Genomic DNA, 23,628 nt, shown 5'->3' on the forward strand with positions numbered 1-23,628 from the left:
TCTCGGTGCGCCCGCGGGATTTGAGGGGGATGGAGGCGCGTCGGGTCATGAGGAGCTGCGCGGCGCGACGTCTCGCGAGATCTCGTGGGACAGGCGGTGATCGAGGGTGAAGCTGCTCGTCGGGTCCCGAGATGAGAGATATCGCGAGATCTCAGCGCGCCTGCCAGTCTGAGGGGCCGGGCAGCGCGAAGTCTCGCGAGATCGCTAGGCTCCGCTGCTGTGAGGGGAATGGAGGCTCCTCGGGTCGTGAGGGTCCGAGCGGCGCCAAGTCTCGCGAGATCTGAGCGTACCTGCTGGTCTGAGGAGCCGGGCGCAGCGTAGTCTCGCGAGATCTCCGGCAACGGCCGCCCGTGCTGCCCTGAGGGGGAACAGCGAGAAGGAGGCTCCGAACCTGCCCTGCGCCCTCCATGTCCCCTCACAGTCCCCCTACCCCTCGTGACCACACCAGGGAGGTGTCTCCCAGCGCCCTCAGTGAGGCTTAGGCCCCCCTCACATCCCCCGGTGCTCAGGTAGCTCTGCCCGCCTTGCAGATGTAGGAGTTCCTTTAAGGCAGCACAAAGACAGCAGGAAAGGCAGCGAAAACCCTCAAAAACCGCTTGCTGAGGCCGGGATTTGTGTGCACAAACCTCCAACAAAGGTAGGGTTGGCTGCACTTAGACAGGAATGTTTATTGGGAGTGGATACAAAGAGCAGGAAGGAACAAGAAAACACTTTCACCTCACAGATTTCACTCCCTGCTCAGGTACACACCGAGTTCAGTCTGCTCACACAAGAGGGACATACATAGTTTATAGGGCAAGGGTATAGAGACAGCTCTGTAAGCCAACAAAGAATTGTTACTTTATATAAACCCTCCTAGACTAAACAAGCAGTTCAATGATTTCTCTGGGGGAAAAAAAGCGTATCTATCAGATACAGATTGAAAGATCATGCCCATCTCATGTGGGTGACTGTACCCAAAATAACCCATCTCGTGTTAGTGCTCAACTCGCTGTATTTGGTATTTTAAAAAGATAAAGCCAAGTAATGTCTTTTTTTAAACAAAAGCTCCTTCAAACACCTTCTAAAAAAAAATCTCTCAACGTGGAGTTATGTTATTTTTGCACCTAAATTTTGTGTGTTTAGAGGTTTTGCTGCTTTTTGTCTCGTGAAGCTGCAGAAGCGTTTCCAAATTCCTGGAGAGGCTGCTGTCCTTTCCTTTAGGAGTTTTTCTGTGGAATTTTGATTGTCACCTAGAAGAAAAAAAGAAGAAAAAGTCACAAGTGATTCTTTTCTTGAGACTGTTCAGGGGTGGTCACTGGAGAGGCATCAGGAGAGAGCCAGAGGACAGGGAGAGGTCTGGAGGCTGGGAAGGCTCAGGGAGAGGGGGAGTCTCCAGGTCTGGGTCACAGTTCTGCTCCAATTTGCTCTCAAGCACCAGAAGGAAGAATTGCAGCTCTCAGCCCAGCCCACACCAACAGGCACAGGTACAACTTGGAGCTCCAGCAGAGGGTTGGGAATGCCTTGGGCACAGGGATACTCACATTTTTCACCTCCACATAGGCATCCAGCCCATATTCCCCCAGCTCTCGCCCATTCCCAGAGGCCTTGTAGCCCCCAAAGGGGGCCTGGGCACCAAACACGTTGTAGCAGTTGATCCTGGAATGGAAACCAAGGGTTAAACACCTGGAGCTCAGGAATTCTTCATGGAAGAGCCCTTTGGCAGCACATGGCCAGCTGATCTGTTTGCAACAGAGGAAGGGAGGAGTATCTCTGCAGGATTTGTGTATTTGCCAGTTCTCTCAGGCAACAGAATTAATTCCAAAATCTTATCACACAGAACATCATGGAGTCTGTTACCATCTCTCATTGTCCCAGTGCTGCCCTCACCCCCCTCAGAGCTCACGTACCAGAAGCACCCGCTCGTTCCCTCAGTACCAATTAAAACAAAGTAAAAAATAAAGACAATGAGATCCCGGATCTCCAAAATCTTGTGCTAGAGCAGGAAACTGGTGTTGTAGTGCTGGCTTTGGCACAGGCTCAGGACAGAGCAGAACATCCTCTGCAGCAGCCACGTCCCTGCCCAGTGATCCCATCACTGCTGGCACTCAGAGCCTGCAGCACTGGATTGCTTCTGCCCCATCCCATTCCTTAATTCACAGTGGGAGTATGGAAACTTAATATAAATCATAGAATCATGGAATGGTTTGGGTTGGGAGGGACCTTAAAGCTCATCCAAATCTACTTGCTGCCATGGGCAGGGACACCTTCTACTAGCCCCGGTTACTCCAAGCCCCATCCAACCTGGCCTTGGACACTTCCAGGGATGGGGCAGCCACAGCTTCTCTGGGAATTCCATCCCAGCCCGTCACCACCCTCACAGGGAAGAATTCCTTCCCAATATCCCATCTAACCCTGCCCTCTGGCAGTGGGAAGCCATTCCCCCTTGTCCTGTCCCTGCAGGCCCTTGTCCAAAGTCCCTCTCCAGTTCTCAGAGCCCCTTTAGGCACTGGAAGGGGCTCTCAGGTCTCCCTGGAGCCTTCTTCTCTCCAGGCTGAACAATCCCACCTCTCTCAGCCTGGCTCCAGAGCAGAGGGGCTCCAGCCTAAATATACTTCCAACCTAAATATATATATATGTATTATTTATATATATAAAAAATTTTACCAACAGTTACCATCACAGCTGAAGTCTGACAGGACATTCAGTGAAGTACATGTAAAATTGGATCCAAAGGAGGGACAGGCTATCAAAGAATGAGCCCAGTGAGCCCTGGCAGCACACAGGGAAGCTCCCAGCAGCTCTGGGAGGAGGCAGAGGGAGCTCACCAGACTGTGCCAGCCCGCAGGCTCTGGGACACATAGTTGGCCTTGTCCAGGTCCCTGGTGAACACGGCGGCTGCCAGCCCATACTTGGAATCATTTGCTCTCTCAATGACCTCCTCGATGGTTTTGAACTTCAGGATCTGCATGACCGGCCCAAAGATCTGCAACATCCAAACAGAGCAGGTGGAAATCTCTGTGGAGGTAGATAAGCAGACACCTCCTGACTGCAGCCTCAATCTTTCTGGGTCTGTGCACAGCACCTACATTCTACTTTTTATCCTACAGGTCCAGACCTTTCATATGGCAAATGAGGAAAATCAGGCACCTTTGGAGGGAAATAACAAATACTGGTTATTTTCCTTCCACATTTGTTGCCTCAGGTACATTCAATCTCCCTCTGGACAAGTCCAAAGTATGAATCATTACCAATCTAACAATTTGCTTTGTGTCAATACTTGTATTTGACTAGAAACACGTGTTCCTGATCTCAACATTTAAACCAAACCAAACAAACATGAAAAAAACTTTACCAACATCAAAGACTTAGAAACTCGGGGTCATGTGGGTGATGTGGGAGCTGTGTGTGGGTGTAAGAAGTCACACAAGACATGAAATTCAAATATCACTTCCCCTATTCCACAGGCCCCAGGATGTAATCGGGAGGGAAGATAATTCCAGGAAGAGTTTCACAGCTCATGAACACCCAGTGCCTGTAAACCTGTGGGGTTTTTGCATCAGAGGGGGCAAAGTGACCACGAGTGAGGAGGTGAGGGCCAGGGAGGTGCTGCAGGACTCACCTCCTCCCTGGCAATGGTCATGTTGTCCTGCACGTTCCCAAAGACCGTGGGCTGGATGAAGTAGCCCCTGTCGGCAGCGGCGTTGCCACCACACAGCAGTTTGGCTCCCTCGCGCTTCCCAGAGCTGATGTAACCCAGGATCTTCTTGAATTGCTCTTCATCCACCTGTGAGCCATGAGGACACACATCAGCTCCACCTCCACTGGGGGGAAAGTAGATTCTGCTCCCACCTGCTGTGCTCCAGCAGTTCCCAATCCAACAGAGTGCCCAGCCAGCTTCAAAGGGAGCATTTTTAAATGCCAGCGTCAAGTGGAGGTTGTGGAATCATCAGAATGGTTAATTAACCTTTCCCCCTGCACAAGCAAGGAGATCATGGGACAGTTCAAAGGAGGTTAATCAAGAGACTGAAGGATAATTCCATTCTAATCTAGTGACACACTATGGCTCAGGATTGGGACTATTCCATGAGGTAACAGCTGAGGGCATTTCCTGCTCTTACCTGAGGCCCCTGCTCAGTTTTAAAGTCGAAGGGGTTTCCGACCACCCTGGCCTTGGCCTTCTCAACACTCCTCTCCACAAACTCATTGTAAATGTCCTCCTGGACGTACGTGCGGGACCCGGCACAGCAGCACTGCCCTTGGTTGAAGAACAGGGCGAAGTGGGCTTGATCCACTGCCCAGTCCACTAAGAGTGGGGAGAGGAGAGAAAACAAATCAGCAAATAAACCCAACCAAAGTCAGAAGATGACTTCTTTGGAACAATTATCACAGACTGATGGGGGTAAAATGTCCTGTCAGTTGGCAGCGTTTTCCATGCTTTGGTGTGGCAGAAGTTACATACATACTTCATTCATATGAGGGTCTATTAAGGCACCCCATACTAGACAAAAATACCTAATCTGAGGCAGATTACAGCCCTAATTTGAATTTGTCAGGTATTAAGGACAAATTTTTTTAGATCCAGAAGAATTTCCTCCCTCACTGCCATATAAAAACACATTTCTTGGTTCATCAGGACCAAAAATGAGACAGTATGCAAGGGAGGAGGGAACCAGGACTTCTTAAGTGTAGGGAAGAGTGGTGTGCTCCAAGAGAAACAGAAATTAAACCAAAAATGGAGCAAAGACTGAGGGAAGATATACTGAAACAACAGGTTGTTGACAACTGAACTTCACAGCACTGGGAAAAAAAAAGTGGGATTAGAGCAGTGCTGATACTCTGGGTGAGACCAGCCCAGGGGAGTCAGGGCTGGACAGCAGAGGTTTCCTTTCCTTTCCCCTCCAGCTCTGCTGGCAGAAAGTCAAGGTAAAAGGCACAGATCAAACTTTACACAGCAGGGACTCACTGTCTGCATCGGACATGATGATATTGGGGCTCTTCCCTCCAAGCTCCAGGGTCACCCTCTTCAGGTTACTCTCTGCTGCAGCTTTCTGGATCAGGTGCCCAACCTGCAGGAGAGCAGAGCAGGGGCTGGAATTGACTCCTCCATCAGCAAAGCCTGGCAGGGCACTGGGTTTACACCTCAGTCAGCACTTCAGTAATAATCCCCTCATTGTCAGGGCTGTAAGGCTGCCCAGTTTCACCTCCAGTAAGAAGCAGCTTAAGGGAAACAATGGGAAATATTCTAAAGAACAAAATAAGAATAAGAGTCTTATGTCATGCAAAAATAAATGTCACACCCTGGAATCAGCTGTGGTTTTTAAAATGAAATGTAGAAGGCAAAGCACCTCCAGTATTTTACACAGAAAAGGCAAACACCTCCAGTGTTTTATACAGCAACGGTGTTCCAGCAGTGAGATATTCCCTGCATCCCAAGGGCTGGAAGGTTGAGGTGCTCCCTTACCTCTGTGGAGCCAGTGAAAGCCACTTTATCAATGTCCATGTGGGAGGAGATGGCAGCCCCTGCCGTGGGCCCATAGCCAGGGATGATGTTCACCACTCCTGGTGGGAATCCAGCCTGACAATTCCCAGGAGACAGCAATGTTATTCCTCTTACAAATCAAGGATTTCACCTCCACCCCTCTGTTAGTGACCCTCAGTCAGCCTCCCACCAGGAGCAGAGCATTTCCACTTCACTTTCACTTTGGGAAATTAAAATTGGTTTGGAGTTTTAATGCTCAGTTTGCAATGACCAGGACAGCTCCTCTCCCCACCCACATCTCAAGCACAGTTTGGATCTATATATACATACACATATATATATATATGTTCACTTCCTAATCACCCTGGAGTTCATTATTTAAGTGAACCTCAAAGAGTCCTTCCCTAATCAACATCTACATTCTCTACATACACATTTATAAGGACAAAAGGGGTCGGGTTTTTTTGTTAAATCAATGCTAAGAGACCCAAGACAATCCAGCCTCTCTGCAGAGCAGACAGCTCCTCCCTGTTCCTGCCACATCCCAGTGTGAGTGAATCTCTCCCCACTCCAGCAGGGGATGGAAGCCTGGCCTTGGCACTCACCTCTTTGATCAGACTGGCCACGTAGAGGCCACTCAGGGGGGTTTGCTCTGCCACCTTCATCACCACCACGTTCCCAGTGGCCAGGGCAGGCCCCAGTTTCCAGGCTTGCATCAACAGTGGGAAGTTCCACTGAAAAACAAGGAGGGATTTGCTGGTCTGAACTGGAAAGTTTCTGATTATTCAGTAAGTACCCAGTAAGCTTCATTCAAATCAGCACCTGTGGAAGCAGTCCTGGATCTTCCCAGAGCTGCTCTTCAATCTTTGCCTCCTTTTCAAGCACTGCAGGAAAACTGTACTCCAAAGTGTGAGCTGTAAAACCCCAGCTTTTTTGAGGAATAATTTTTACCTTAGCCATTAAATGTTCTTTTGGGGCATTTTGAAACAGAGCCTGTTTGTAATGACCAGGCAGCACATGCAGACCAAGGAGGTGTTTATGTGCAGCTCTTGTTCCATGCAAGTATGAAGAACATGCAAATACAGCACACAAAAATCAGACCCTGGCTGTTCCCACAGAGAGGTAACACTATCCATGGCTCGTTGTACCAATGTGTTTGCCACTTGTTGTTGACAAACCACCCTGTTACTGAAATAACATCACACACAGAACAGCTGATTTTTGCCCTCGAGCTCTATTGCCTCATTACGTGGAATTTTGGATTTGATTCTAGGCAGTAGTTTAAACTTAATTGTGGTTCTGAGCTAGGTAACTGCTATAAAGGGGGTTAAATCCTTTTTTAAATTTTTTTTTAGGCAGCAGATACAAAGTAAATGTTACTCAGAGCCCATGAAATCAACTCCCAGAGTGAAGGAAGAGCCCTCCCAGCTGGTGCAAGCAGAGCTTTGTTTACCACAGAGAGGAAGCAGTGGTGCAGCAACAGATAGTAACTTAGTAACACTGAATTCTTGAAATGCTGCAGGAGCTACTGTTACATTTAACTTACTGGGATTATCTGTCCACAGACTCCCACTGGCTCGTGTCTCGTGTAGCAGAAGAAGTCTCCATCTAGCGGGATGGTTTTCCCATGGAATTTATCCGACCAGCCTGCACAATATCTGGAGACAATAATGTTTTGGTCACTGAATTTAAAACAACCAGTCATTACAAAATAACAAGTGTCCTGTCAACAGAAAACAAGAGCAACTTCCTCCAGGTATTTGCTTCCTTCCCATTTTCAGTCACTTCCTAAAACACACCCCAATGCAAATATTTCCCAAAAAGGGGATGTTAAGGGTGGCCAGTAAATGCAAATATTTGTGCCTTCCATTTTTGCCAGCACTTTGCACAGCATAGGTTCTGTCATTCTTGTGCTGTTAATGAATCACCACCATTAGTGTGAGACCTGTGTATAACATGAGACAATGTACAGTTAACAAACCTTTGGAAAGCCACAGGAATTACAGTAAAAGGTAAACCCAAGGTGTCTGACACTCTGCTATGGGCCAGATGAAACCACCAGTCAGCTCCAGACCCCACAGCCCCTGAATGGGAGGGACCTGGTCCTGCCCCTGCAGAGGTTTGTTTGCCACGGGCCAGCTGTGGCTGTCACCTCACACCCACCTGAGACACTTGACCACCATGTCCAGATCCACCAGGTAGGAGATGGCGTAGGGTTTGCCGTTGTCCAGAGTCTCCAGAGCCTGCGAAAGACAACAGCGGGTGAGGGGGGAAACTCAAGTGTACGGTTTGACTCGGTTTGTAATTTGCAGTCTGGATCTGTCCTGCATGTTGGCCTTTTGCTTCCAGCTTCCCAAAAGTACCTCCCCACCCTTCACAGCCCTGTCCCAGCCTGAGCTGTGGGTGAAGCCCCTGGGACACACAGTGGACACCAACTCCCGTGGGCAGAGCTGGGTCACGGAGCACAACACTCACTGCCAGGTAGGCCCGGTCCCGCTCGATCAGGTCGGCGAGGCGGTGCAGCAGCTTCCCCCGCTGGGAAGCATCCATCCTCCTCCAGGGAGAGCCCAGCTGGAACGCTGCCTTGGCTGCCTTCACTGCCTTGTCCACATCTGCCTGCGGAGGAGGCCAGGAAGAAGGTGAGAAAGGACTAACCAGCCCACACACTCTCTCTCTCTCAAAATCCACTCTCCAGGAGAAAACAACCCCTAGCCAGAGTGGCTGCTTGTGCCAGGCTTTTTGGGGACAAGAACCTGCAGCTTTGGCAGCTGCCCCACTGCCAGACACCATCAGCACATGGGCCACAGCCCCTGGGTTTGCCCTGTGACCACCAGCCCGGGCAGCACTGCAGCAGCACAGCCTCAGCACAAACACTGCACTGGAGCCCACACAGCTTTCCCAGCCAGTCTGTATCCATGGGGAAGAGGGAACAGGATTGGTAGTACAGCAGAGGGTGCAACAGCTGTGCAGCCACCACCTCCACCCTCACTCACGCTGTTAGTTCAGCTACAGGGAGTGCAAACATCATCAAGTTATTTCTGCAGTGTCACCTGCCGAGTTAATATTTGCATCCTAGAACCAGGCATGGAAAAAGCTCTGGAAGTGTTCTTTTGACACTCTTCAGGATTTAGTCTAGAGGAGTTTTTCCTTGATCAGAGAGATCTCTGATCCATCATTTTGTCCTGTCAGGCACTAATTGGTTTCTGGTTGGTTCTCTGTCCTGGCTTGCTGGAATGGTCTCGCCAGGACAAGCCAGGCTGCCACAGAGAACAAACAACAAAGGGTTTCCCTCACTCACCCCTCCCTTGGGGAACTCAAACAAGTTTCCAGACTGTAGGAAGAACCCAAAATTGCTGGGAAACACCATCTCAGCTCTGCCACAAACTCTTAGCAGGGTCTTGCATAAGGCAGGGGATGATTATGTGACTATTCCCCACCAGTTCTTTTTTTAATTTTTTAATTTCCTAGGGCTGGGATTGGTCTCCCACTGCAGCAGAAAGGGGCTGTGAGGGGAATCCTGACCTTCTATGTCCTCTCTCACAGTGACTCTGTGTCACACTGCCAGCACAGCACCCACAGGACCACAGAGGTGTCTGCCTTCATCCCTGCCCGTCCCAACAACCTCTGCCCAGGACTGCTCCCAAACCTCCCAATTCTGGCTCTCCTGCACACCACATCTGTTCCTCTCTGCCCTTCCCAGTCCCAGCTTGGTGCTGGGAAGGGCAAATCCGGGTTCTGTTGAGAGCAGCAGTCAAGGAAGAACACAAGCAGCACTTGATGAGGTATTTGCATACAGAGCCCTTGTGGAGCTGCCCAGGTGAGAGGGAAGGTGGTGCCTTCCTCTGCAGCCCCCGTGGACCTGCTCACACAGAAAACAAACCCATTTCACCCAAACCACACTCACCTTATCGCCCTCAGCCACCTGGCAGATGACTTCCCCTGTGGCTGGGTTGATGGTGGGGAAGGTTTTCTTGCTGACAGCATCGTGCCATTCGTTATTTATGAAAATCTGCAAAGGAAAAGGCAAGCAGAGCTGAGGCTTCGAGCCAGAGCCCAGTGAAGTCTGGGGGAGCTTTGTTTGATGGCAGCTGAGGAGGCTTTAATTAAAAGGGCTTAACTTGACTTGCGTGGGCTCCAAACCTGCACCACTATGAAGGAGATATTTTAGCCTAAAAGCACACAACAAAAGACACAGCCTCGAGTAAATCAAAGAAATCACAGCTCAGCAAACAGCACGAGAATTGGAAGCAGTTCTCATCTTGGGAAAACTTGGAAGGCCTGGAAGCCTGGCTGGAGGTGTGCAGGGATACTGGGAAACTCAGGAGACTGAGCAGTGGGAAAATGCTTTAGGCACAGACATACAGTCATTCGATTTTGTACAGAGCACTAGAGTTTTTGCAGCATTTCTTACAGTCTTAAGGGTCTTTTCCAACTTAAATGATTCTATTATTTCCCAGATTAACTGATTTTAGGCTCCCGTGCACTGTTCTGAAACGGAACCAGGTGCCAACAACAGCTTTTCACCAATTCTTTCTTTCTTTCTTTCTTTCAAAGGGTGAATTTGTTTTTCCAGGTCCAAAACAGGAGCGCGAGTGCAAAGATCGCGGTGATCGCGCAGAGCTCGCCGAACATTCAGCCAACCACCGCCAGCCTGGCCACAGCGATCGGGGAGGAGTGGAATTCCTTGGGAGAGGAATGCTGCCTTCCCAGCACCCCGCACAGGTGATCCCACAGCGTTTGCTCTGGAACAAGGGTCTGATCTCTGCAGATAACCAGCACCCAGCCAGGCACCCTCCCCTCCTCATTCCCATTCCCAGAGTTTCCTCCTTTTCCCGATGCTGAGCCCACCGGGAGATGGGGACAGGGCCCGATGGTGGCGGGACACACACTCTGAGCCCCACAGGGCACCCAGGTAGCTTTTCCAGTGGAATTTTCCAGCAGCACAAGGTTTCGGGCGCAAATCTCCGGGGGCTCCAGCGCTCCCAGCGTTCCACCGGGATGTCCCAGCCCCGTACGCGGACAGGGCAGCCCCGGACCCGGCGGCCCAGCCCGGCTGAGCCGGGACCAGCGCGGCCCCAGCACGACCCTACCTTGTTGAAGGCGATGTCGGGGCGCGGGTTGGGCGCCGGGATGGGAGAGGCGGCGGCGGCAGAGAAGGGCGCCCGGAGCTGGGCCGGGCAGAGCCGGGAGCTGCGCACCAGCGCCCGCAACATGCTGAGCTGAGCCGAGCTGAGCTGGGCTGGGCTGGGCCGGGCCGGGCCGGACCCCGCTCCTCGGAGCGGCCCCGCCCCGCCCCGCCCCGCCCACCTCGGCACGGCTCGGCCCACGGGGCTGGGTCCCGCACGGTTCGGCTCGGTGCTGCCTAGAACTGACTTGGCGTGACTTGGTTCGGATGGAATCGTCTCGATCCAGCTCGGTGCGGGCAGCGCAGTTTGGCTCAGCTCGGCTCAGCACGGTCTCGTTTGGATCAGCTTAGCGTGGCTCAGCAGGACTCAGCTGGGCTCAGCTGGGCTCAGCACCGTTCGGGTCAGTTCGGCCCAGCTCAGTTCAGTTCAAATGAGGCTTGGTTTGGTGCACCGGGGATGCCTCATCAGTGTCAGCAGCCACACTGCCCCTGTCCCTGCCCCTGTCCCTGCCCCTGTCCCTGCCACTGTCCCTGCCCAGGGAACTTAGTACAGGAAACAATTAGGAAAAAGGCAGAGAAAAAATCCAAAAGCATCTCCCTTGTGCTGGCTACTTTTGTGGGAAAGTGCTGTGATGAGGGAAAAGTTGGGGACCTGGCCCGTGGATGTGCCACCACTACCACGCAGAAGGGAATCCAAAAGAGAAGCTCCTGTGTGTCTGGCAGTGGGACAAAACCACTCAAGTGCTTTCACAACAGGGACATTACTCAGTGCATACAAAGGAGAGGCTTTGTAAAATCACTCCCAACAATGGCTCAAGGCCTTTTTTTCTTGTTTGCTTAAGATGCCTTGTGCAACTTCAGGCTCCCAAGTGCAGGTTCACGTGCAGGGAACAGGGGGGTGCTCACGTTATCATCACCATCACTAAGGAAGCCACAGACCAAAAACATCAAGAGTTTTTAACCTCCCAAAGAAACCTGTGGTATTACCCTGTTTCTGACTGCACTTTTTTGGCTTCTTCAGTGAGGGGTCTCTGAAAGGTCACAGGGATGGCTCTGGCTTATAAAAGGCGCCACAAAATTTGCGGGATATGTCAGTTCAGATATAGTTTCCCCCAGTGTCCTGGAAGACCCAGGGTGCTGAAAGTCTTGCTGGAGGTTCCTGCATCTGCAGTTGTCCAGGCATTTCCCTTGGGAGGGGAATCTCAGCCCTACTGTGCAGAGAGGAACCACAGAGCCCAGGCAAAATGCCTGCCCAAGGTTATCCAGCAGGACTCAGATTAGGCTGTGTGTATCCTGGATCAGCTGAAAAGAAATCCTCTTGGGCAGGATCTCCTCTCTCATCCCTGTCCCCCTGTATCCCCTGAAGGGTGACCGATTCCCTTCACCGCTCCAGACAGCAGGTTGTGGGCAGCCCTTTAGGAGATGGCACTTGCAAGGATGACTTGTTCCAACACGTTCTCTATGCTGTTACAGACCTGCACGTGTTAAACCACTGTGGGAGATGCCAGACAGACCTGTTTTACCTGCAGAGATGTGCCTGTGTCTCCCAGAGGGAGCAGGTCAGGCTGTGTATCCACAGGGCACGTCACAGAGATGAGCTCCAGCTCAAGGCTAAGCCCCCATGTGTGTCCTGCTGATCCCGTGGTGGAAAATGGATGACATTGAACGCTAGCCCTGTGTTAATGCTCCTCTTGAGCCCCTTTCCTTCCCTGGGGCTTGGCAGACAGACCCAGCAGCACTAACCCACCTTGATGGCAGACCCAGCTCTGAGCCCTGCAGGGGCTACAATTGAGCCTGAAAGATAAGACGGTGGGAGGTGCAGAAGCCAAGTGCCTGCTTGGAAACCATCCCAAGTACCTGGGCTGGGCAGATTCAGGCTCAGATACAGGCTCCCTCCTTCTTCCACAGCAGAGCCAAGTGCCTGAGGTTGAGGTGGAATTTCACCCCAGAGCCTGGGAGACTCCAAAGCTCAGGTTACCAGCTTCCCCAAACTCCACGATCCTGGTGTTGGGCAGCCAGCATGGCCACCCCAGGGCTCCTTGAAGTGCCCCTTGTGTCCCTGAGAGGAGGGATATGGTGCCCACCCATGGCAGGTGGATGTGGCCTTGTGAAAGTGGGCTGTGAGGCTGTGCCCACGCTGGAGGAGCTGGAGAATCCAAAGAACTGTGCCCATCATTTTAATATTGAACTAATACCACACACAAAGAACCTGGAATTACCATGATTGTTCCCACAGTTCTCCCCTTGCTCTGACCTCCCTGAATTACTGAAATCCCTCATTGATCTAGACTGCATCTTCCATGATCCCTGAAGAGACCCAGAGAAACCCTGCAGTCATGGGACAACGGAGTCCTCCTAGTTCCAGGGGCCAGGCACTGTCTCAGCTCCAAAGTCTCCCCTGAATCCAGAGTCCTTGAGGTCATTCCTGACCAACTCTCCCTGCTGCAGGACTGACTCTCTGGAGCCTCATGGTCCAAGGTTGATTTTGCCCCATATTGAGCTGGGCAATAAAGGCACTGAGCACAGATAACAACAAACAGCACTGGAATTGGGAAGCTCACAGGCTGCCCTTAGCACAAGGGCCTCTCCCATGCCAGAGTGGATGGTTTAGTTTTCCATTCGAGGCTCCAAAGGACTGTGACCCTCATGGGATCCTCAGCCAGACGTGGAGCTCAGGTCCAAGGGAAGCACCAGGCTGGGATCTGCACTGTGGAGATGTTCTGCTCCAGAGACCTGTGGGAGAGTGAGATCAGAGCCCAGTTGGGCACAGAAAGGGCTGCAGGACCAGGGCAGGATGGCAGGGAGTGCCCTGGGAACACAGTGCTGGGGAAACATCCTCCTGGGAGCCCCAAAGGACAAATCACCCCTCATGCTCACAGGCCCCATGCTGCAGTGGGGTGGAGGAGGCCCTAGGAGGGAGGGGAGTCCCTGTGTTGTTTTTTTGAGTCAGGGAAGGTTCAAGCATTAGGTGTCTGCTCACCTGGCTGCCCTGATCCACGGCCTGTACAGCCACCAGAGCCTCTGCTTTGGTCCTGGCACGCTCTGCCTGGGGGAAGATTATTATTATTATTATTATTATTATTATTATTATTATTATTATTATTATTATTAAGACACATTAGGTGGTCTGGTGACCCTGATGTCCCTGACAGCCAGTCTGAGGGAGAAACTGAACTCCTCTGGACAGGATCTCCTCAGAGAACTGTGGGGACAGGCAACCTTTGGGACCAGCAGGCAAGGTCTGCTGGCTCCTGGTGTGGCATGGGGCAGGATCAGCTGAGATCCTGCCCTGTTCAGCCAGGAATGCCTCAGCCAAGGGCTGCAAGCTCCCAGGAGTAAACCCATGCCAGCAGTGCCAGCTAGCACAGAGCAGCCTTGTCCGTGCCCTTGGCCCTTGCCCAGCCCAGGAGCACTGTGGCAATTCCAGGCCAGGAATATTTGGCTGTTTAGCCCTTCTCTGCATTATCTTTCTGCTGCAGGCAGCAAAACTCCTCCCCTGGCTTTCACAACACACTTCCACAGCAAAGGTTGGCAGTGCAGGGACGATGCCAAGGGAAAGAGCAGTGGGATGGATGGGGAGATGGCAGGGATGAGGGGGCTCTGTGGTCCCACACACAAGGAGCAGTGTCTCCACAAGCCCCAGGCATGGAGTAGAGAGAATGTGACTGTTCTGATGTTTGGCAAAAATGAGTGTTTCTAAGAAGGGTGAGGAGATCTGCTCATCTCAGCACTCCCAAATTCCCCAGAACTGCTGCTTCCCTGCCCTTCCCACCTTCCCAGCAGATCAGCTGCTAAGCACCCTGAAACGCTGGGGTTTGCTGGTTTCTGCCAGAGCACAAGGAAATACTTTGGAAGGGCAGAACAACAGATGGGATATGTTTTTGGCAGCTAAAAGGCAGTTAAATAACCCACTAGAATTTGATAAAGCCACTAGAATAGTTGAGAGTATAATCTCAGTGGCAGCCCAAGGGTGGGGATATTTGCTTTGGTTCACACTGAACGAGAGTTGTGGAGGTACAAGCAGCTCCCTGCCCCTCTGAGGGACCTCTCAAGGAAACACCAGAGGGACACTATGAAGGGAATTAGCTTTCCCATAGAGAGTCAGCAGCGAGGCCTCCCTGATCAGGGACAGGGAACGAGCAGCCATCTCCTCCCTGGACTAGCAGGTTGGAAAGCCCAAGCCCAGCCAAGCTCTGGACACACCATCAGCACTGATGGCAGGACTTGGTGAAGCAGCACCAGTAATTACAGCTGGGCTGACATTAATCTGCTCCCCTTGGAAGGGAGTTCCAGCTTCTGAAATCACTGTTTCCCAGGATATGAACTCTGTTACAGCCATGGGAACCCAGCCCCCTTTTCTCCAAGTCACTGGATTCTGTGAGTGCCAAATGTCTGATGTGATTAGGAGAGCAAGGGCAGAGGCCACAATCCCCACCCTGGGGCAAGTGCAGCAGAGCAGCTCCAGGGGGGAAGATCTCACCTGCGGTTCTGGCAGAGCACGTGGAGTCCTCTGGGCTGAGAACTCAGAAAGCCCCACTGTATTTTCCAGCTTGCAGTGAAGATCCTGGGCCATCCCCAACAGGCTGACGGGAGGAATGACCAGGGGAACCTTGGGCACAGGACATGGCCAAGTGCTGTAACTCCTGCTGGGAAATGGCCCTCGCCCGGCCCAGGTGCTGGAATGTCGTGCGAGCAGCTTTGTAGGGGGGAGGCTCTCAAACACACGGAATCCTTCCTTTATAGCAAACTCCCAAGCCAGCTCAGCCACGAACTCTGCATCCTGAGGGCTGCTGTCACCTGGGGCTGGGCTGCCTGGGGACAAGAGAGCAGGACTTGTTTCAAAGAGCCATTTCTTATGTAGTCACATCCCAAACAGCACCATGTGCCCTCGTCTGGACCAGCCCACAAAACCCTCTCAAAGGGATGTGAAAATAACATCCCGTTTTTGTCTGCTAAGGGCTCCAAGGCCAGAACTGATGTGTGCAGATGAACAGCACGAGACTTCCCACCACCTCCCTGTTCCCGAGCCCTTGGAGGAGGCTGGTGCTGAGTTTGAAGGTCTGAGAGCTCCACCTGTAGGACACGGCTTTGAGCTCTCAACTGTGAAAGAGGAGACCTCACAGCAACCTCTGATCCACACAAACAGGAGCAGACTGTGCTGGAGCAGGGGGGCAGCCCTGTGCTTTGCAGGACACTATTCCCATCCCTCTGGAACACACATCACTGGATGGCTGCTTCCCGGCCGCTCATCAGAGAAACAAGATCTTTCATTCTGAGCCCTCATTTCCCACAAGAGCTCTGTGCTGGAAGCACAAGACTGCCAGACATGCCACACTTTGCTGGAGCACTTGGAATTTCAGAGTTCTCGGGATTCCCAGCCCGGAGTGCCCAAACCCTGCTGCTCTGACCTCCCTGGCTCAGAGAGGGAGCTCTCCCCAGAGTTGTGCTGTGTCTGTGCCCCGTGCAGGGCAGAGCTGCCCTGGCTGGGCTCCTCACCTGCCGCACAGCGCTGGTGCCGCCCCTGCAGCGCCACGGCCAGGCGGAAAAAGGCAAAGGCCATGTAGAAATTCCAGTTCTCCGGGAGCTCCACTCCCATGTGGCCGCAGTACATCTGGGAATACTCCTCTGCCGTGGGAACTCCCAGCTGCCTCAAATCACACTTCCTCAAGCCTGGAAGGTGTGAAGGGGTGACAGTGAGTCAGCTGACAGTGAGGAGCTCACAGCTCCCCAGGGATGCCATGAGACCTGTAGCAGAGCCAGGCAGCTTCCATGGAGGCACCTGCACCCATCCAGGACCTGCACTGGGGCTGGCTCCATACAGAACTCTGGGGTTGGACACCAGCCCGTGCAGGTGAAGTGCACATAGGGCAGTTCTCTTGGTGAGGGTGAGACTGTGAAAGCCGTGACTGACAGAGATTCCTCCTCAATGATGGAAGAATTTTCCTCTCAGTTTAACCCTACATTACTCCTTTTAACAAGTGTATAATTGTGGACAAACTGTTCCTGGTGTGGTTCGCAGCTTTCCCGCCCAAAAGAGTCGCCCAGTTTCAGAGCTGAAGTGAGAGGGCAAGCAATGCAAACCCAGAGCCCTTTGCAGCGAGCCCAGGTGCCAGCTGAGCTCCCGGGGCACAGCTAATCTGTTCTGAGCTCTGTTCCTCTCTCCTTGTCACACTGGCTTTGCCCCTCTCTGTACCTCTCCGAGCACTAAAGTGAGGTGGCAGGAAATAGGCCATGCAGCTATTCGCCAGATCAGAGAAGGGATCTCCTAGAGCTGCAAACTTCCAGCCAAGGACAGCAAGGACTTCTGGCCTGTCTGGATGAAAGACCAGGTGGTCCATCCTGTATCAGAGGGAAAAAGAGATCAGAAAAGTCTCCAGAGGGGGAAAAAGATCCCAATGCTCAGCAGCAGTAGGTGCTTTCCAGTGCTCTTCACTCTCTTCAAAAATTGCCAAGTCCTTTGGGAGGCTGCACAAGTGGAACATTAAATTTCTACAAGCAGAGGACGGAGGTTACTCAGCAGTGAACTCCCTGGTTAATGATGAAATGAATTGTGCTTTGGAGAATGAAACCAAGTTAGTCAAAGCCTCAGATCATCATCAGATGTTACAGGACAGGCTAATCATAAACTGAAGCACACAAGTTACTGTCCAGGGGATGCTCTGGTCACTTTAAAGGCACGCAGCCACTGCAGACCCTGCTCTGCCATGGGCTGTAGATTCTGCACAGCCCTCACCAGTCTGAGCCCCAGGAGAGGGCAGGACTCCCCTAGGGAGCAGCCATGGTGGGCAGCCACCCTTCCAGGGGCAGAGAGCTCCTGCAGCCTTGAGAGAAGGAGCCTTGGGCCAGACCTGGCACACGCCTCCATTGCAGCCCTACAGCGCTGGTAGGACCCAGCCAGAGGCTGACAGCACAGAGGCATCACTCAGCATCCCTCCCCTCTGTCCCAGCCACCCCACTCCATGACTGCACCTGCAGCACTGGCAGGATTTGCCACCCAAACTCTTTCAGCACCAAATGCCATTAGCAAGAAGCACCAGGGCTGATTTCTGGGTATTGCAGAAACAGCTGATGATCCTCCAGTGTTACACCAGTGTTTGCAGCAGTTGGGTGAAGAAACTCTCGATCTCATTCCCTGGGGGATGCTGAACCTGACCCAAGCCCAGCTTTTGGACTGCTCTGAAGCTGCTTGTGTGTCACTTTACACTCCCTGTCCCTCTCTCCTGCCTGGGATGTGCTCCAGGGCAGTACCTGAAATCACCATGTACCAGTGTCGTCTTCTGAGACTCTGGAAAATGCAGAGGCAGCCACTGGATGAGTCTCTCCATCGCTGGGATAATGTGAGTTTCCACAGCTCGGTACTGCTTTGTCCAGGTCTCAACTTGCTGCTGAATGTAATTACCTGGAACAGGGAAAAGGGACTGGCACAAAGAGGCTTCAAAAGGGATGCAGAAAAAGTCCAACAGCCAAGCAGAACTCAGTCCAGCACCCTGAGTTTAACTGCAATTTTCAGGGGTCTTGTACATTGTTAATTGGGCACTGGATTTAATATTCTGGTGGAAATAATCTGATCCTGGACAAATCTGATCACCACCAGATCCGGGAAGCTGAGCTGGCTCTGCAGAGGCACTGGAGGAGCTGAGGAGGTTTGGTCAGAGATGGCAGCAAGCAAGTTCCTCCTGCAAATAAGTTACTCCATAGTGCAGCTTGTGTTCATGGCAGGAAGCTCTGGGAACTCTTCACAGGAAACACCGACTGGAGGATCTAAACAGCTCTCCAAACCCTCCCACCACACCTGGAGATGCAGACACTGGGCTGCCCATCTTCTCTTTCCCCACTGCCCATCCAGCCTATCCCTTGAAATGCTGACACACAGGAGGAGATGGAGGATCCCTGGCCTCCTCTCACCATGCTCCCCGAGATCCTGCAGCCCGGCTGCCCTGAGGTCCACGCTGTGGATCCTGGCGAGGATGTGGCTCATGGCGCGGTACCGGGCCTGGCGCTGGTGGGGCGGCAGCGCCGGCAGGGACACGTCGCGGTGGACACGGCCAGGGCAGAGCTCCATCACATAGAAAGGTGAGCCAAGGGTGCTGGGGAAGCAAGGGGGGGACTGAGTTCATCCTGCTACTGCCACTCCTCAAAGCTCACCCGCCCCCTGAACATGGACAGGGGAAGAGCAGCCTCAGCAGCACCTGAGCCCTGCCCAGGCTGGTGTGTGGTGGCACAGGGCTGTGCCATGATCAGCCCTGGTCCCTCCAGCCCCTGGAAGCTGAGCTTGGAGGCTCCAGCAGCAGCCCTTTCCCTGCCTCCCTGCAGTGGGTGTGGAGCTGAGCTGTCAGGCTGCGCACAAACACCAGGAATGCTGGACACACATTTAACTGCAGTGCAGAGACTGTTCCTGCAGCCAGCAGTGATCTGAGCTGCCTGCAGGCTATGAGGGGTGTCCTGGTCACAGATTTGCTGCTGTCATGGCTGTCTGAGGTCTGGCAGTTTGAAAAAACCCCTCTTCATTGCAAACCTGAGCACACTGAGTCAGCAGGAAGCCTTACAACATTGTTTTATAACTGCTTTTCAGAGGGAGCATTTTGATTAATTGCTAAAACAGGACACACCTAAACCAAGCCAAATAAAATTGTTTCTGTCCTTTGAACCTCTAGAGGCTCCTCCAGCCCCAGACATGGCAAATGCTAACTACACCAATGCACTCTGTGAGCTCTGGCTCCTTCTCTCCTCTTCTCGTGTTTGGGGGAATCTGGGTGCAGTCGTCAAGCACAGAGCAAAAGCTGGGATCGGGAACAGGATCCCAGGGCCAGGATTACCTGCTGTCCTCGCAGAGAGCAAGTACAGTGGGAACAGGAACACCAGCCTCAGAGAGAGCCTTCAGGAGCCTGCCAGGTGAGTCAGAGAGCTGGGTCAGCACAGGGAGGCAGGAGGGAATCAATACTGGAACACATCCTTGTAGGCACACACACATCAGAGTCCTGCGCTCAGTGTTAAATACACTACAATAACACGGTTGGGGTGGGTGAAAGAAGAGCACCCAAGCACCCAGATCCCAAGTCCTGGCATCTGTCCAACACTCTGAAAAACAAGGGGAGATCACAAATGATCCCCCCTAAAAGTCCTGCAGCTCTGTTGCTGAGCACACCTTGCAGCAGGACCCCTCCCATGTGAGGCATGGCTGCCTCTCACCTGTATTCCTTTGGGACAGCAGGGCCTGAGGGACTGGGGCTGTCAGGAGGCTCCTTCTCCTTCTTCAGCACCAGCAAACGATCCCCAAACTTGACCAAAAAGCTCCGGGTGGACTCTCCGTGGTCAAACTGCTGTAACTCCAGAGGGCCTGAGAGTTGGGAGCAGAGGGTCAGCACTTCTCCAGGTTTTACAGCCCCTTCCTGCACCTGGGTCTGAGATCCCACTCTGTATCCCAAACCCCTGGGAGTAGCTCATAAATGGCTTACAGGACAAGAATATTCCTGGCATCTCTTTGGCAACTTGTGTTCAACCCCCCCCCCCCCCAAAATGAGGATGTCCTAAAATGCTGTTTCCCATTTCTGGGAAACAGTGATGGATCACTGAAAGCTGGATGCCTGTACTGTTTGAAGATTAAGAGCCTTTCATTATTATTACTTTTCAATCCATCTGTCGTATGATGGAAAAAGCCAATGGCTCCAGAATATCCAAGCTTTCCAACTGAAGGGCCAAACCCACTGTGATACCTGTTGGGTGGGCACCCAGAACATTTTCAAGGTACTTTTGCAGTTGATCCTTTGGGATTTCCATGCCTGGTCCCACTGAGCGAGTATAGGGGACAAACCCTCGCAAAGGAAATCCCAGATGGGTTTCCAGCTCTTTGAGTGCTGCCTCCGGATCATCGACCTGAAAGCAGGAGGGAGAGAGAAACACTGGTGGAGGATAAAATTTCCTGGGAAAGAAAGAGCCCTGCACAGTTGTGATGCATTTATCTGTGAGTCCAATGGCACTGATCCACTGACAGCAATTCATGGGTCATTCCCTGATTCACTGACACACAGGAATTCACATGTCATTCCCTGCCAACGTGGAGCTTCCTGCCTTGGTCTCTGTCTTGGACATGTACCTGTGATGGTGGCATAGGCACTGTGAGGCTGGGATAAGAGCTGGAATTCCCTGTGTGCAGTCCAGGGGAGCAGAGTTCATTCTTCCCACCAGTCCCACTCTTGGTCCCCCCAGTGGTCCCCCCACCGAAGTAAAACCCCCCGTGCTCACTGTCTCCAAAGCCTGGGGGCAACCTGTCAGTCCCAGCTGACACATCCCTGAGGCCTCAGAGCTTCCAGGAATTCATTACATAGGGTTTATTTTCTCCCATCAGGTGGATGTGGTTGGCTCAGCCGTAGGGTTGGGGCTGGTTCTCCCATAGGGAACTGAGGAACAGAAAGGAGAAGAGACTTCTCCAAGGTTCCACTGGCTGTAGGGTTTGGAGCTGGGAATGAAACAGAGCAATGCAGACTCTGCCAGTAATGCCTACTTTAACCCCACCACATCCTGCAGGAACAAGGACAGGATGGAACAAAAGGCTTGGCAAGACAAGTCAGGCACTGCCACTGAAAATATGCAGCCGTTGAAGCCAAACAGCTTCTGGACTCCAAATCAATCCCCAAATCCCGCCCTGGATGAGTTGCTTTGTACCTTCACTGTTTTCATGCCAAGCTGGGCTGCTGCCTCCAGGTTGTGGCTGCTGCTGTCGAGGACAATGGATTCCTGGGGCTGGACACCCAAGCGCTCCAGGCACAGCCTGTAAATCCCGGGATCTGGCCAGTGAATTCCTTCCTGATGGGATTCAACCACCTACAGCAACACCAAATGAATTATGAATGAGCCTGCTGGGACCACAGAGAGCTGTGCAGTGTTGGGAATGGAGATGGGATGGTGGGAAATGGAAATGGAGGTGGGTGGGTGGGAAAGAGACTGACAGTCTAATTAACATGAGGGATAAAGGACACGGAACAAGGGCCTGCAGCTGGATGGGACGTGATTCCAGTGACTGTGTGGGTGCCAACTGCCTTGGCTGTGGCTCTTCAGCTCAAATCAGCTGAACAGGATCAGCCAGTCAGGAAGATATCCAACGAGATGTCCCCATGTGGGAGACTCACTGGGTATCCCAGGCCAATTGCTAAATGCTGTCCAAGGAAGCCTTGGATGGCAGCACCTTCCAGCTCTGGAAAAGTGTCCTGACCACTGCACCCACCAACCACCCCAAACCAACCCCGACAGCAGCTGAAGTGTTGACCACAACCATCCACCCAAATCCGGATCAAAAAAGTGTTGAGTCAGACTCTGAACCCTCATGACCATGAGCAATCCAAGCACTGTGTCCTCCCTGCTTTGATAACACTCCAGGAATAAATATTAATCCACTGGATGGATATAAAGCCAACAGTAATGGAAATCCACATTCAATTATTTTTTCCCCACTAATTGCTGTTGCCTGCTGTTCCAAAGCACCACACACACGTGGGCTGCGATGTGGAGAGGTTATTGAAGTGCTTTGAAACACCCTGTGGTGACAATCACACAGACATCTCACCAGAGCATCACCCACTGCACCAGTGTCACCAGGAACACACAGAAAGCTGAGCCAATAATGGCATAATGTTGACAAGATGACTTTAAACAGTCCCAGGTTTTAAATGTATTAATATGACTCTTCCTTGCATATTTTGTTGTCTCAATCAAGGTTATAAAACAAGCTTTAAACTCCTGAAATTCAAAGATTTGAGCGGGGCACACAAAAAAAGCAAATTTTCTGTCATGCTGAGCCGAGTCCTCGTGTGCAAATGATGCCACTGGAACCAGCCTTGAGGTTCATAGAGAATCTTCTGTGTCATCTCTGCAAAGGTGAGGTGTGTTGGGAAGGAGGGCTCTGCTGGGAGAGTGGTCTGTGCTGGGAGAGGGGTCTCTTCCTGCTCCTCAGCTCACACAGATTGGCACATTGGGGTACTGGGGTTTTTTGTAGTGTAGGGGATGTTTTGCAATTCTTTGAAGAGTCCTTACTCTTTCAAAGTTTTTTTTGTTTAAAGCAGGCAGGGGCACTGGGTAATAACATTTATTTTTGTATGCTGTTCCAGCTTCCAAGTCCTGTATTGAAATCACTGCCTGTGCCTGTTACACAGAGACTGTGGTTGTGTGGTTGTGTGGGCACTCTGATTTTCCAGAGTCACTCAGCCCCTCTCCAGGGCCCAATCCCTCCAGTGAATGATGCCAGGAAAGGTTTTCCCAGGCTCTTACACTGCTCTCTATCTGCCTACACCTGCTGCTGGTGCTGCTCACTTGGTACCTGCATGGAAAGAATTCCAGTTTGAGACTGAGGAGCAGAGCCACATTTAGGATCCAGCAGAGCCACATTCAGGATCCATCCAGCCTTACCACGTCGAAGTGCCGTCGATCCAGGGCCAGGAACCTCCCTCCCTTCCCCAGGGATGAGCTGTTGCTGAGCAGAGCTGTCTTAAGCCCTTCTGCTCGGACACACTGAGCTGCTTCTGCCATTGTGGGGAGCTGTTTTATCATCTCAGCCCGGATTAAGTCCCAGAGAAAAGAGTCCACTGGAACACGGACATCTGCCTAAGAAACCAGAGAAACCCCAGGAATTATAATTAGCCATAAATGGTTTTTGAGCAGGGATGAAAATAAAAGTGGTTGGGTGGGTAGACTGCCTGATCACCTTATCTTGCTGTCCTACTTCCTCTGGCAGCAGGAGGCAGGCAGGGGATATCCCAGCTACATGGCTTTGCCCAAATAAACAAGTGTTCTCACATTACTGATTCTACAGAGGCAGCAGAGGAGATACAGGGCTGATTTTGGGAAAGAGAAATGCACTGGGACTGTGCCTGCCATGGGATCAAGGCAGGGTAGAGACAAACAGTGACTGGGGAGGAACCTGCAGTTTACACTGAGCTGTTTCAAAAGGACATTATTCCAAGAGGATTCTTGCTCTGTGTCCCTGGGGCTGTGGTGGAGGAGCTTCTACTGATCTGAGAATCCTCCCTGGAGACTACGGTCTCCATCCCTC

The 23,628-nt window shown here is 52.1% G+C and overlaps 2 protein-coding genes and 2 long non-coding RNA genes across 8 annotated transcripts in view; 2 read left to right on the forward strand and 2 right to left on the reverse strand.

Moving 5' to 3' along the window:
* On the forward strand, positions 1 to 13,123 carry LOC135424113 (uncharacterized). 3 transcript variants are annotated; one of them, XR_010435086.1, is made up of 6 exons: positions 1 to 637; positions 1,280 to 1,466; positions 3,447 to 6,249; positions 6,817 to 8,100; positions 10,035 to 10,183; positions 11,429 to 11,572. It is a non-coding gene; the product is annotated as an uncharacterized LOC135424113 (long non-coding RNA). The 3 variants fall into 3 exon arrangements; XR_010435087.1 differs by lacking the exons at positions 1 to 637; positions 11,429 to 11,572 and adding an exon at positions 12,823 to 13,123 and having other exon boundaries at positions 1,228 to 1,466; XR_010435085.1 differs by lacking the exon at positions 1 to 637 and having other exon boundaries at positions 1,228 to 1,466.
* ALDH2 (aldehyde dehydrogenase 2 family member) lies at positions 649 to 10,752 on the reverse strand. The gene is made up of 13 exons (XM_064674985.1): positions 10,552 to 10,752; positions 9,366 to 9,470; positions 7,937 to 8,077; positions 7,625 to 7,704; positions 7,008 to 7,119; positions 6,067 to 6,195; positions 5,444 to 5,557; positions 4,946 to 5,048; positions 4,101 to 4,285; positions 3,602 to 3,766; positions 2,808 to 2,965; positions 1,524 to 1,638; positions 649 to 1,232 (listed from the first exon to the last, which is right to left on the reverse strand). The coding sequence occupies exons 1-13, from the start codon at positions 10,672 to 10,674 to the stop codon at positions 1,200 to 1,202; spliced, it is 1,563 nt and encodes a 520-aa protein (XP_064531055.1). The 5' UTR covers positions 10,675 to 10,752; the 3' UTR covers positions 649 to 1,199.
* Positions 12,748 to 23,628, reverse strand: part of ACAD10 (acyl-CoA dehydrogenase family member 10) — a 12,869-nt gene continuing 1,988 nt past the window's right edge. Inside the window, exons 4-15 of one of the 3 annotated variants that reach the window (XM_064674973.1) lie at positions 22,986 to 23,180; positions 21,249 to 21,407; positions 20,300 to 20,459; positions 19,776 to 19,923; positions 19,403 to 19,471; positions 18,492 to 18,673; positions 17,835 to 17,985; positions 16,780 to 16,925; positions 16,083 to 16,256; positions 15,067 to 15,398; positions 13,567 to 13,632; positions 12,748 to 13,319 (exon numbers count right to left, since the gene is read on the reverse strand). In XM_064674973.1, the coding sequence (XP_064531043.1) occupies positions 13,242 to 13,319; positions 13,567 to 13,632; positions 15,067 to 15,398; positions 16,083 to 16,256; positions 16,780 to 16,925; positions 17,835 to 17,985; positions 18,492 to 18,673; positions 19,403 to 19,471; positions 19,776 to 19,923; positions 20,300 to 20,459; positions 21,249 to 21,407; positions 22,986 to 23,180 (1,860 nt within the window). In that variant the 3' untranslated portion in view covers positions 12,748 to 13,241. The remainder of the gene's footprint in view (positions 13,320 to 13,566; positions 13,633 to 15,066; positions 15,399 to 16,082; positions 16,257 to 16,779; positions 16,926 to 17,834; positions 17,986 to 18,491; positions 18,674 to 19,402; positions 19,472 to 19,775; positions 19,924 to 20,299; positions 20,460 to 21,248; positions 21,408 to 22,985; positions 23,181 to 23,628) is intronic. The other 2 variants (XM_064674975.1, XM_064674974.1) reach the window with 2 other exon arrangements.
* LOC135424114 (uncharacterized) lies at positions 19,372 to 23,376 on the forward strand. The gene is made up of 3 exons (XR_010435088.1): positions 19,372 to 19,478; positions 22,297 to 22,457; positions 22,688 to 23,376. It is a non-coding gene; the product is annotated as an uncharacterized LOC135424114 (long non-coding RNA).

Source organism: Pseudopipra pipra, chromosome 18, assembly GCF_036250125.1.
Source record: "Pseudopipra pipra isolate bDixPip1 chromosome 18, bDixPip1.hap1, whole genome shotgun sequence".
NCBI lineage: Eukaryota > Metazoa > Chordata > Aves > Passeriformes > Pipridae > Pseudopipra > Pseudopipra pipra.

Coding starts and splice junctions, on each gene's coding strand:
- ALDH2 (XM_064674985.1), bottom strand. CDS start 10,674: ATGTTGCGGGCGCTGGTGCGCAGCTCCCGGCTCTGCCCGGCCCAGCTC. Junction 8,078..9,365: donor AGGTGGCTGAGGGCGATAAG/GTGAGTGTGGTT, acceptor CCTCCTCCGCAG/GCAGATGTGGACAAGGCAGT. Junction 5,558..6,066: donor TGGCCAGTCTGATCAAAGAG/GTGAGTGCCAAG, acceptor GGGAATTGTCAG/GCTGGATTCCCACCAGGAGT.